This window comes from Triticum urartu, chromosome 3A (assembly GCF_056163025.1).
Source record: "Triticum urartu cultivar PI428250 chromosome 3A, HENAU_Tu73, whole genome shotgun sequence".
NCBI classification, from domain to species: Eukaryota; Viridiplantae; Streptophyta; class Magnoliopsida; order Poales; family Poaceae; genus Triticum; species Triticum urartu.
In genome coordinates, this window is record NC_141875.1 from 473,726,732 (window position 1) to 473,740,392 (window position 13,661).

Genomic DNA, 13,661 nt, shown 5'->3' on the forward strand with positions numbered 1-13,661 from the left:
TCTAAGTCGATACCGATCGACTGGTTTATCATTCTGTCAGTAGATAAATTTATTGTTTTTGTAACTGCCACTTTAACTTATCTAGGTGTTGTCGGTGTTGTGCAGATTGCGGTAGCTAAATTTGTGGTGATAGTTATTAATTAATTAGTTGCTCTATACTTATTGATTTGCAGTCAAATTGTCTTGGGAAGATAGTTGGCTAGTTGCTCAAGAAGGCGTGTATCGAAGAGTTTCAAGATAGTTGTTCAATCAGAATTCAAGACTCCGATGTCCTCAATTTTACTGTCTTGATAAGCCTATAATTCATGTAGTGTTTGAAATTCATCCACATTAGACCTTTTTGGTTTATAAAACGGGAAGAATCATGTATTCTAGAAATAGGAAGTATGATTCTAGTGTTGAAAAGTGTAAGAAGAGATAAAGACTAGAGTCAACCATTTAAACCCAAAAGGGTGTTCGTGGTAGATTTTTTGTGAAAGAATCTCAAACAAATTTTGAAATGAAAACTGCTAAGTTAATGATGGTCATGGTGATGTTGAAATAGAGGTTGAGGCTCACACTATAGAAATGGATGAAGGCGGTGATGGTAATATTGTCGATAAAGCTGATGATGGTAATATTGCTGATGAAGGTCATGATGTTTATATTTCTAGTGACATCATTTATTCATTTAGCCTGGTATATTATGTCCAAGAACCTAGGATGCACTTGATACTAGAATGATTGATATTTCTAAAAGGGACTTTTGTGTTGAGCATGGCCCTGGAAACAAGTTCTCTACATTATCATAGACTACAATTCTCTCAAATGGATAAAAGTGTGACAAAATTGGCTTTCATACGGTAAAGATCTTGGGATAGTTTTTTTATACATATCATTAAGAAAGTGGTTTGTGAGAGGCCACTTAACAAATGAGAGAGTGACTAGACTCATCTTAGCACTAAATTGAGCACGAAACCAGTAGCGAACATGTCACAAATATGACTACATGCTATCACTTGCATCTGAAAAAACTAAACAAGTGATAAAGTTCCTCGACGAGAACTTGAAAAGAAGGAAGCATTGGACGAATTTTTTTCCAGGATTTGTTTGATTACAATATTTCTAGTAGAACGTAATATAGCATGTCATGGTGGTAATTGTAGATTCAGCAAAGATAGCAATGACACTTTCATGGTGGAGGTAGTGCCTGTGGGGCCCATGCGTCCCCTGCTCGCGGCCTACTCGGCCCTGGCTTGCGGCCCCATGGCCGCGGACAGATGGGGTACCACATTGGATGACAAACTACGTCCGGACAGCTCGGTCCGGACGTATGCGGGTGTTTTGAGGGTCCACTTTAAAAATGCCATTATATGTAAAAGTTCCAGGAGAAACGTAATATTTTGACTTGTGCAAAAAAAGTCAAAAGTTTGGCATTTCTAGACCATTGAATTCTTTTTTTTGGCTGAAAAAACACGTTCTGTTTTGCATGGAAATTGCCGAGCGCGCTTTAGACATTAACGTGAACACATAAAAAATGAAAAAGGTTTGATATTTGTTTTAAATTTACTGTTCATCCCTAACATTCACATTCTACTGCTATGTACTTGAGGTTATTTTCGGTAAGTTGCTTGCTTGCTGTTATTTTTTGTTAGTTTCTTGTGTTTGGATTTGTAAAGTTGCTCCGTTGAGCACATGTTGAGCAGGCCAGCTGAATGAAAGGTTTATTGTTTACTTTGATTCAAAGATACTCGGAATTCGAAAATTTTGAATTACGCAGACCGAAAGGATCAAAATACCCGAATGTCCACCCTAATCTGCGAACCTTGAATAGAAGTGTGCAACATGGTCGGTGAACAATGATATAATTACATAAACCTGTAAGATATTTTTGTTTCCAAGCTTGCTCAGTATTCTAATGCTAAACACACTGGAACGTCAACATCAATTGTTTGGAAGTGTGAAAGTCCCCCTTCCAAATGACATCTATTTGGAACTTGGAAGTTGGAAGTTGAACTTTCCTCCCTTCTTTTGCCCTTCCGGGAGGAGGAAAGAGAAGGCGAAGATTTGGCGTAGAGAAACCTTCACGATGTGTGTACTGATTGACTTGTTGGGAGGACCAGGCCGCTGGAAACACCAACAGCTCCAGCCAAGTGAGACCGGTGAGCCGAGTCGCGAGCAGAAGGCCGCTGTAGGTGGGTGGTCAGCTCCCGGCTGCGGAGGGCGAAGCAACCTTGCTGGTTCCTCAGCTTGTTTTGGCAACTCGCAGCCTGAGCCTTACGTCACTCCCTCCGAGATACATAGTACGGTTGACTGGTTGTGAACATTCATCTGAACGTAGACCGACTCGTGGTATAGGAAAGTAGAGCGATCCCAGTAGCCGCCCACCACTGGCCTTAGTTCAGAACACCTCCGTTCCAAAAAAGAAAAAAAAAAGGACAATTAGTTCAGAACCCGCACTGGATTTGGGAGTGATCCAAAACATGCAAAGAATATTCGCGCATCAAGCAGATATACTACACCGATGCAGATGCACCTGACCTTGCTAGTCATGCATGCAGGATCACTTGAACGAGCGCCCCACCAAGAAAAGAGAGGTCGGAAATCCCATCCACCGCGCACGCGCGGCAGGCACTAGAATTTGACCATGGGCAGCGGCTGAAAGCTCGTTGCGCCGTCCCCTCACCTGGGCGTTGACGGGGGCTCCGCACGAAGCACACGCCCCGTGCCCCCGTCTCTCTCCCGCACGTTTCCCACGCAATCATCGCAGCCAAACGGGGTGGTGGCCATACAAATACGCTCCCGCTCCCATCCTTCCCAGAGGCTCATCGATCACACGTCCAACTCCACGCACCACAGCACCCAACCCTACGATCCCTCTCTCGGAATGGATGCCACCACGGCGAAGCAGCTCAGGCGGCTCCGCACGCTCGGCCGCGGCGCGTCCGGCGCTGTCGTCTGGCTCGCCTCTGACGACGCCTCCGGCCAGCTGCTCGCGGTCAAGTCTGCCGGCGCCGGCGCGGCCGACACGCTGCGGCGCGAGGGTAGTGTCATGGCGGGGCTCTGCTCCCCGCACATCGTCCCGTGCCTCGGCTCCCGCGCCGCGCCCGGCGGCGAGTACCAGCTCTTCCTCGAGTTCGCGCCGCGCGGCTCGCTCGCCGACGAGGCCGCCAGGAGCGGCGGCAGCCTCGCGGAGCGCGCCATCCAGGGGTACGCGGCGGACGTGGCCAGGGGGCTGGCCTACCTCCACGGGAACTCGCTGGTGCACGGGGACGTCAAGGCGAGGAACGTCATGGTCGGCGCCGACGGCCGAGCCAAGCTCGCGGACTTCGGGTGCGCGAGGGCCGCGGATTCCGACCGGACGATCGGCGGCACTCCGGCCTTCATGGCGCCGGAGGTGGCGCGCGGGGAGGAGCAGGGCCTGGCGGCCGACGTGTGGGCGCTCGGCTGCACCGTCATCGAGATGGCCACCGGCCGCGCCCCCTGGAGCGACATGGACGACGTCTTCGCGGCGGTCCACCGGATCGGATACACGGACGCCGTGCCTGAGCTGCCCGCGTCGCTGTCGCCGCAGGCCAAGGACTTCCTGCGCAAGTGCTTCGCAAGAAACCCCCGCCACCGGTCCACCGCCGCGCAGCTCCTAGAGCACCCGTTCCTCGCGTCCGCCTTCCACGACGTCGACGCGGAGCCGGCGAAGCAGGATTGGATCATGTCCCCCGAGAGCACACTCAACGCGGAATTCTGGGAGTCGGACGAGGAAAGCGAAACAGAGGACATGCTGACGAGCGCGGCCGAGAGGATCGGCTCGCTGGCGAGCCCTTGCTCGGCCTTGCCAGACTGGGAGTCCGACGATGGCTGGATCGTCGTGCACGGCGGACGCCCTGAAGCTTCAGAAACAACGACGCCCACGGCGATCGCCGGCACAGACTTCGGTCCTTGGAGTGAAGAAGGATTGGAAGCCGAGGTTGATGTCCATTTCGCTGATGCTGATGCCGGCAGGTGGTACGACCTTGTGCGGAATGTGGATGGAGCGCATTATTTCGGTTGGTACGAGAGAGATTTGGGTGTCAGTGTCGTTACTGATAGACCGTTGTGCCTCATTGTTAGTCACGGACGCAAAATTGTAAAATTCGGTTGTCATTGCGACAGAGAAAGAACAATGCATTTTGATTTTGCACAAATATTTCGTTCTCTTAAGCTTCCGTCGCATGCTGTGTGCATTTTATCTTCCACTGAATGGGGGTATTATCGTTTTTTGGCCTTTTCTTTTTATAACTAGCTGCTTATGGCCTCTTTAATATGCAGAATTTCAGAAAACGTAGAATTAGACAAAACACAAAAATAGGATAGGATCGCAGGTGCAATACAGAGGATTGGCAAAATAAAGGAATTTGCAGAATCACATTTTTTTTTCTAAGGGGTGCAGAATTACATGTTTGATAGGTAGGAATATGAGAAACATAGGATACATGGTCAAATTAAGGTTAGACCATATGCAAATTTAAGGTTAGCCAAAAGAGAGGTTTGACTGGATTGTAAATTTCCTTTGTTTTTTCTAGTCAGTCCAAAAAGAAAATTTTCTCCATTTTTCATATTTTGAATCAAACAAATGATGGTGTTATCATATAAAAAAATTATAATCCCATGATTTTCCTTTAATTTTTTAACACAGCACAAACGCAACACACGCGCATACACTCACCCCTATGAACGCACACACCCACATCATACTTCCATGAACATTTTCAAGAGACTGAGCCGGCATATCATCAAGATCTTCACGGCTTGGGTTCCCTAACCATCCAACCACAGGTTGGTTCGCGATTCTCATTTACTTTTCTAATGAATCAAAGTGGCCCTTACTAAGTCGGCAATAGAATTGCATTTTCTGCTTCACAATGTTCTAGGATTAAACAAATTACTACTCCGAGTCTTCTGGGAGAAAATGTTAGGGAACCCAAGCCGTGAAGATCTTGATCTGCAATCCAATAAGAAAAAATAGTAGTCTTTTTTTGCGGGTGAAAAAAATTGTACTCCAGGTTTGCTCCTAGAGCACTGTGTCATCTTTTGAGTTTTGATACCAGCTGGTAACTTCTTGTTACAGTGTGTGTTGTGTTCTCAACGGATGTCCTTGAGAGGAAGCCAACGGATGTGGAAACGGGGGAGTCAAAGGCTGTGTAATTTGACTCTTCGGAGTAGGAATACTTCACAGGCACATGCGTTAACTGATAAATAAAATGCGGACTGTGAAAGCGAAAGATTATTACTCGGTCAATCTCATGTGCAAGGGATGTTTGGTGCTTCTCCTTTTTTCTTTTTTTGAGGACTAGGGATGTTTGGTGCTGGAAAGGTCAAAATGTTCTTTGGGTTACTGATATTAAAATCAACTGGGGAGTGCTTCCAAAAATGATTGGCAGGGGTGCTTATGAAGATGACATGGGGCCACAAACTTATGGATAATATCTGCTGGTTCACAAAAAAGTATGGCTGGTTCAAAAATAAATCATTGATGTCAGCTAAACTCTTTTTATGATCATGCAAGAAGATATGAAAAAAAGACATGCGTCTGTAAGCGATGACGTGTTGGTGAACCAAATGAAAAATGAGCAAAGAGAGAACACTTTTTTGGGTTACTCAACCGTACCGCTGGCTGAGAAGCCTAACCAACAGAAATTATACTTTATCCAAAATGGGTTATCATCAACAAACTATGCCTATGCATGAAGAAAATTGCACGCTTTGATCACCCCGATCCATATAAAAAGTGGCGCCGACACGACATTAGTTGGATATAGCTTGGAGCTCAAACAGCTCAAAAAATGGGACACGTGTACGCACAGGTTTGAGACTAGCGTCCCCTGCATGTGCTTGCCTAAACGGCGTGACGCCAGGGACGATGGACAAGTAACTAATCCTCCATCAGCTTCAGCCCAACTCCCTCACATGGCTGTGCTGTCCAAAGATCGGTCAGGGCTTAAACCCCCCGAAAATGGTGGGATGTTCTGGCCGCCGAACGAAACGTGCCTCTAGCAAACGGCGATGGACTGGATGATGATGGACGTGTCGACGTTGTACGACAAAGCCTAACGAGAGAAATGTCCAAGGCGAGACTGGGACGTAACCGCGAGGCACATAACTAACACGACGCGTCGAGGAGGCCTTATCGGTTAGGCTCGGCTCCGGAGCACGTCACGTGGAGAGCCAAAATGACACTTCACCCAGGCACTTACTGAGAAGCAAGTAAGCAACGCTAGTATATATCCACTATTTTTATTTTTAAAAGTCGGAGTAGAATGATCATCGTATACGTCGACAATGATCATGTTGCATCACAATTCAATTCAGGCGCCGACGCACCTACCCCTGGAGCTGATCCAGATCCGCCAAACAAACGCAAAGGCAGCAGAAAAACGACGGGAAAGGACACGCCAAAAATACCATGACCAAAATAAGACCCCCACGTTCGTTACACCTTCCTTTGCAGCCGGAGAACAGAGGAGAAGGCCTTTTCATTTCTAGCAGCAGCCGCGCACAGAAACGCTGCGAGCTCCATTCTCGCACGTGTTCCTTCCGCGCACCCAACCAATGCTGGTCTCTTCCTCGTCGCACGCCACTCCGCACATATAATAAATACACCTCGCGCACCATCCCTCCTGTCCATCCTCACATCGCATACAAAGTCAGCTCAGAATCAATCCAACCGGAACACCGACGACCAACGATGCAACTCAGGCGGATCCGCACGCTGGGCCGCGGCGCGTCTGGCGCCGTCGTGTGGCTCGCGTCCGACGAGGCCTCGGGGAAGCTCCTGGCCGTCAAGTCCGCCGCCGCCGGTGGCGCGGCGCAGCTGGAGCGCGAGGGCAGCGTGCTCACCGGGCTCTGCTCGCCGCACATCATCCCCTGCCTCGGCTCCCGCGCCGCGGAGTGCGGCGAGTACCAGCTCTTCCTCGAGTTCGCGCCCGGCGGCTCGCTCGCGGATGAGGCCGCCAGGAGCGGGGGCTGCCTCCCGGAGCCCGCCATCCGGGCGTACGCCGGGGACGTGGCCAGGGGGCTGGAGTACCTCCATGCGAGGTCGCTGGTCCACGGGGACGTGAAGGCACGGAACGTGGTGATCGGCGGCGACGGCCGCGCCAGGCTCACCGACTTCGGCTGCGCGAGGGCCGTGGACTCCCTGCTCCCGATGGGCGGCACGCCGGCGTTCATGGCGCCGGAGGTCGCGCGCGGCGAGGAGCAGGGGCCGGCGTCCGACGTGTGGGCGCTCGGCTGCACCGTCGTCGAGATGGCCACTGGCCGCGCGCCATGGAGCGACATGAACGATCTGCTCGCGGCCGTGCACCGGATCGGGTACACCGCCGCCGTGCCGGAGGTGCCGGGGTGGCTCTCCGCGGAGGCCAAGGACTTCTTGGACGGATGCTTCAGGAGGCAGCCCAGCGACAGGTCCACCGGAGCGCAGCTCTTGGATCACCCGTTCGTTGCTTCCGCCGCTGCCGCCGGCGACTACAAGGCCGCGCCGGCGAAGCAACAATACACGTCTCCCAAGAGCACGCTGCAGGACGCACTCTGGGACTCGGACACCGACGACGAGGAGGCGGACGAAACGCCGGCCGAGAGGATCGGGGCATTGGCCTGCGGCAACTCGGCCTTGCCGGACTGGGACTCGGAAGATGGCTGGATCGATGTGTGCCACCAGGTCCACAGAGGCGCTGACTCGCCGCCGGCCGATGTGGGTTACGACCTCGTTTGGCCCGAAGAATCAGACGCAGAGCGCGAGCCGTCTGCGGTTGCTGCTGACGACAGCAACGGCATACCGCGCAATGCAGTGGTGACCGACTCTTCCATTTGGCAGTACAGTTACGTGCGCCCTGTGCATTTAGGCAGCTGTAGAAAAAAATCTCACCCGTTTCAATCCGACGGGGATGAAAAATTGAGTTTTGACCGTCATTGTAACAAAGACAGAGTAATGGAATTCATTTTTTTGCTCAAAATCTCAAAGTCTGCGACCAACCATCTCTCTGGTACTACATTCCTCGTGTGCGTATGCTTTTCGTTACAGATCCGAGCATGTAACGTGACGGTTCGAGATTCAGTTACTTGAAGCGACATGGGAGTGACGTCGAGATTACAGCTCCTGTGTTCCAGCCAACTTGGATCGTATTTGCTCACTGATACTTCCTCCGTTCCAAAATACTCCATTTATCCAAAAATGGATATACCTATATACTAAAATATGTCTAGATACATTTATATTTTGAAAAGGAAAAACATGTATCATGGAACGGAGGGAGTAGTAGCTAGCGATCCAGCGAAATCCGTCTCCCTTCGGTAAAGTAGTCGGATTTGTTTCTCTCCGGCCAGCCTTGAGGACAGAATAGTGGAATATTTCTCGTTTCAAGTGTCAGTTTCTTCATTATTGGAGCACACGGCTTCGCTATGCGGTGCATCGTCATGGCGCCATTTTGAAGCCGAGCGGATGCAATTTAATTAGTACTAGAAGGGTTGGACGTGCTTTGCTGTGCCATCGATATTGTTGTGATTCTTAGATTTCTTTACTCACTCTATTTCAAAATACATGGTGTTTTATTATTTTTTAAAAAGTTAAACTTGTTTACGTTTCATCAAATTTGTAGAGAAATATACCAAAACTTATAATATCAAATCGGCGTTATTAGGTTCATCATGAAGTGAATTTTCATATATTTTTGTTTAATATTGTGGATGTAGATATTTTTGTTCTAAAATTGGTCAAAGTTAAAGAAACTTGACTTTCCAAAAAATTAATACCCACTATATTTGGACATTGATGGAATATTTAGTTTGACCGGTGTTGGAGATGATGAAGTGTGTTGTATGTTTATTTATAACGAGGTTATTTGGTGGGCTTTTCGTGGCGTGATTCTGTGTTATCCGTCGCCCGCCCGGCGCTGCCCGTCGCCGCCGCCCGGAGCCACCTCGCCGGACCACCGTACCGCCGCCCCGTCCCCGTCGCCACGCCGGACGCCTCGACCTCCTCCCCGAACACCGCCACCTCACCGCGCCGTCGCCGTCCCCGTCGTCGACCACCGCCGCCCCGAGCTCTGGCGCCTCCCCGAGCTCGCTTTAGCACCTCTACAGGGCCTCGTGAGCGCCTTCCCCCCTCTCCTCTCTGTCCTGTTGTAGGACGTCGTCCGTCGCGTTCCCCTGCTCGCTGATCGTGCGCGCCCGCACCTGCAACCCTTCCATTGCCGCGCCCTCCCGCTCCCCGTCGCCAGCCCTCGTTCGCCGCCTCCCCGCCGCACCGTCTGCCATGGCCCCATCCCTGGCCTCCACTCACCGGCGGCCGTGCCCTGGCTACTCCGGCCGCTCGCGTCGCCCCTGCCCCTGTTGTCCGTCACCGCGCCCGCGACCCCCTGGACGCGCGTCCGCCTCCTCGTTGATGTGCCCCGCCTGGCCTCTCGCCGCTGCTGCTCGGCGGGTGACCGCCCTCGCCAGGGCCCGGGCCGCCGCGGCCACCAATGCCCTCTGCTCGCCCGGCCGGGCGTGCTCGCGCCCATGGCCGCACGCCCACCCCGCGCACCCGTTAGCCGGCCCCGTTAGGCCCTGTGAGTATGACACGCGGGGCCCAACCCCTGGTTAAGATAAAAAAAGAGAAGTATTAAAAATAATAATTAATGTAGCAATTAGTTAATTAATATTAACTTAATTAATACTGTTTAGTTAACCCTAATTACATGGTTAGTTAACTAAAGTCTCTTTAAGTAAAGTGTGACAATGATAGTGGGCTCGGTTATCAGTTTGACCAGGTCAACTGATCTGTTGACTGCTGACGTCATGATGATGTCCGACTGATGTCATAACCATGTTTTCCTTTTAAATTGAATATGTTAATTTGAAAAATGATTTAAAACTTTGAAAATTAATAGAAAATAAACCGTAGCTCGGATTAAAATACTTTGTACATGAAAGTTGCTCAGAAAAGCAAGATGAATCCGAATACGCAGTCCGTTCGTGTGCCACACGTCCCTAGCATAGCGAACATGCAACCGTTGCCCTCTGGTTCGTCTGCCCGAAAACTGCAAACTTTGGGAAAACATTCCCGGATGTTCCTCCTTTGCCGGTATCGTGTATCCCCGTGTTAGAGCACTCCTAGCGCTGTGTATTGCCATGTTATGCCTTGTGGTGCTCTGTGTGCCTTGTATTTACTGTTTCTTCCCCCTCTTCTTCTCCGATAGACCCTGAGACCGCTGTTGATGCCGCTGTGATCGACTACGTCGACAACGACCCCTTCTTCCCTTTCAGCGGAGCTTCCGAGCAAGCCTCCCTTTTGATCATCCCGATATCGCCCATTCCATTCTCTCATGCTTGCATTAGATTTTTCTACTATAATTGATTGCTCCTATTCTGATGCATAGCCTGCTTTTGTACCTGCTGTTGTTACCTACCTGCTTATCCTAAACTGCTTAGTATAGGTTGGTTAGTGATCCATCAGTGACCCCCACCTTGTCCTTGTTGCCCCTGCTTCATCATCGATGACTCGAGCAACGTGATTGACGACCAGAGCCCGACACCTCACATCACACCACGCCCCTTTGTTGCTCGACTCTGCAGAGTTACCATCGAGTGCCGAGGGTGATACCTCGCACATCACTCCTGATGAGATCTCTATAGTGTAGCTATTCGGTCGTGGTCATCGAGGGTGATTCCTCCTTGACCACTCCCGATACGACTTTGTCATGCAACCCCTCAAGTGTGAAACTCGAGGGTGGTTCCTCTTACGTTCACCTTGATGATTACATCGAGTGGAATTCACCAAGGGTGATTCCTCCGGTTTTCCCCTTGATGTTTGGACACACTATTACCTTGGCTTTACTTGATACCTTTGTGGAAGTCGGGCAGGCCAGGAGAGCACTGATACGTCTCCATCGTATCTACTTTTCCAAACACTTTTGCCCTTGTTTTAGACTCTAAATTGCATGATTTGAATGGAACTAACCCGGACTGACGTTGTTTTCAGCAGACTTTCCATGGTGTTATTTATGTGCAGAAACAAAAGTTCTCGGAATGACCTGAAACTTCACTAAACTTATTTTTGGAAAATATAAAAAATACTTGAAGAAGAATCCACGTCAGGGGGGCCTCCACCTGTCCACGAGGGTGGGGGGCGCGCCCCCCTGCCTCGTGGGCCCCTGACGCTCCACCGACCTCAACTCCAACTTCATATATTCGTGTTCGGGGAGAAAAAAATCAGAGAGAAAGACTCACTGCGTTTTATGATATGGAGCTGCCGTCAAGCCCTAAACTCTCTCGGGAGGGCTGATTTGGAGTCTGTTCGGGGCTCCGGAGAGGGGAATCCGTCGCCGTCATCATCATCAACCATCCTCCATCACCAATTTCATGATGCTCACCGCCGTGCATGAGTAATTCCATCGTAGGCTTGCTGGACGGTGATGGGTTGGATGAGATTTATCATGTAATCGAGTTAGTTTTGTTAGGGTTTGATCCCTAGTATCCACTATGTTCTGAGATTGATGTTGCTATGACTTTGCTATGCTTAATGCTTGTCACTAGGGCCTGAGTGCCATGACTTCAGATCTGAACCTATTATGTTTTCATGAATATATGTGAGTTCTTGATTCTATCTTGCAAGTCTATAGTCACCTACTATGTGTTATGATCCGGCAACCCCGAAGTGACAATAATCGGGACCACTCCCGGTGATGACCATCATTTGAGGAGTTCATGTATTCACTATGTGTTATGCTTTGATCCGGTACTCTATTAAAAGGAGGCCTTAATATCCCTTAGTTTCCATTAGGACCCAGCTGCCACGGGAGGGTAGGACAAAAGATGTCATGCAAGTTCTTTCCCATAAGCACGTATGACTATATTCGGAATACATGCCTACATTACATTGATGAATTGGAGCTAGTTCTGTGTCACCCTATGTTATGACTGTTACACGATGAACCGCATCCGGCATAATTCTCCATCACCGATCCAATGCCTACGAGCTTTTCATATATTGTTCTCCGCTTATTTACTTTTCCGTTGCTACTGTTACAATCACTACAAAACCCAAAAACATTACTTTTGCTACTGTTACCGTTACTTCCATACTACTTTGCTACTAAATACTTTGCTGCAGATACTAAGTTATCAAGGTGTGGTGGAATTGACAACTCAACTGCTAATACTTAAGAATATTCTTTGGATCCCCTTGTGTCGAATCAATAAATTTGGGTTGAATACTCTACCCTCAAAAACTGTTGCGATCCCCTATACTTGTGGGTTATCAAGACTATTTTCTGGCGCCGTTGCCAGGGAGCATAGCTCTATTCTTTGAGTCACTGGGGATTTATATCTGCTGGTCACTATGAGGAACTTGAAAGACGAGAAAACAAAAATTTATCCTCAATTATGAGGGAAGGTAAGGAACTGCCATCTAGCTCTGCACTTGATTCACCTTCTGTTTTGAGTAAGCTTGCGACACCTAAACCTGCTTCTGCTATTAATTCTGATATGTCGCATGTTATTGATGATGCCACTTCTGCTATGCATGATACTTGTGATGAAACTACTTCTATGCTTGATACTACTGTGCCACTTGGTGAATTTCTTGATGAACAACTTGCTAAGGCTAGAGAGAATGAAATTATTGAAACTGATAATTTTGATGATAGTGATGATGAAGGCTCTCCCAATAAATATGAATTGCATGTTGTGCTTGAGGGCTACGTTATGGATGAAGAAACTAAAAGAGACTTTCTTGCTTGCAATGATAGAAGTGATCTTAAGAAATTATTAGCTAAGCTTAAACAAAAAACTCTGAATGCTAGGATGAAATATGATCCTGCTTATGCTACTTCATTTATCTTTGTTACTGATAAGGATTATGAATTCTCCATTGATCCTGATATAATTACTTTGGTTGAATCTGATCCTTTCTATGGTTATGAATCTGAAACTGTTGTGGCACATCTTACTAAATTAAATGATATAGCCAACCTATTCACTAATGATGAGAGAACTCGCTACTTTTATATCCTTAAAATATTTCCGTTCTCATTGAAGGGTGATGCTAAGATATGGTTTAATTCTCTTGATCCTGGTTGTGTGCGTAGTCCCCGGGATATGATTTATTACTTCTCTGCTAAATATTTCCCCTCTCATAAGAAACAACATGCCTTAAGGGATATATATAATTTTGTGCAAATTGAAGAAGAGAGTCTCCCACAAGCTTGGGGGAGGCTTCTCCAATTACTTAATGCTTTGCCTGATCATCCTCTTAAGAAAAATGAAATACTTGATATCTTTTATAATGGACTAACCGATGCTTCCAGAGATTACCTGGATAGTTGTGCTTGTTCTGTTTTCAGGGAAAGAACACCTGATGAAGCTGAAATTCTATTGAATAATATGTTGACAAATGAAAATAATTGGACACTTCCTGAGCCCATTCCTGAGCCTATTCCTAAACCAACTCCGAAGAAGAGAGGTGTTCTATTTCTCAGTCCTAAAGATATGCAAGATGCAAAGAAATCTATGAAAGAAAAAGGTACAAAAGCTGAAGACGTTAAGAATTTACCTCCTATTGAAGAAATACATGGTCTTAATTTACCGCCTATTGAAGAAATACATGATTTTAATCCATCACCTATTGAAGAAACACATGGTCTTGATAACCCGACACAGGTATTAAAGGTAAA

The 13,661-nt window shown here is 48.4% G+C and overlaps 1 protein-coding gene and 1 pseudogene across 1 annotated transcript; both read left to right on the forward strand.

Annotated features, from left to right (window-relative positions):
- Positions 1-2,787: 2,787 nt before the first annotated feature.
- Positions 2,788-4,273, forward strand: LOC125546883 (mitogen-activated protein kinase kinase kinase 18 pseudogene; annotated as a pseudogene).
- Positions 4,274-6,552: 2,279 nt separating this feature from the next.
- On the forward strand, positions 6,553-8,089 carry LOC125546884 (mitogen-activated protein kinase kinase kinase 17-like). The gene has a single exon (XM_048710984.2). The coding sequence runs from the start codon at positions 6,701-6,703 to the stop codon at positions 8,072-8,074; it is 1,374 nt and encodes a 457-aa protein (XP_048566941.2). The 5' UTR covers positions 6,553-6,700; the 3' UTR covers positions 8,075-8,089.
- The last annotated feature ends 5,572 nt before the right edge of the window (positions 8,090-13,661 follow it).

Excerpts from the sequence above, each read along its gene's own strand:
- LOC125546884 (XM_048710984.2), top strand. The coding sequence starts at position 6,701 with ATGCAACTCAGGCGGATCCGCACGCTGGGCCGCGGCGCGTCTGGCGCC.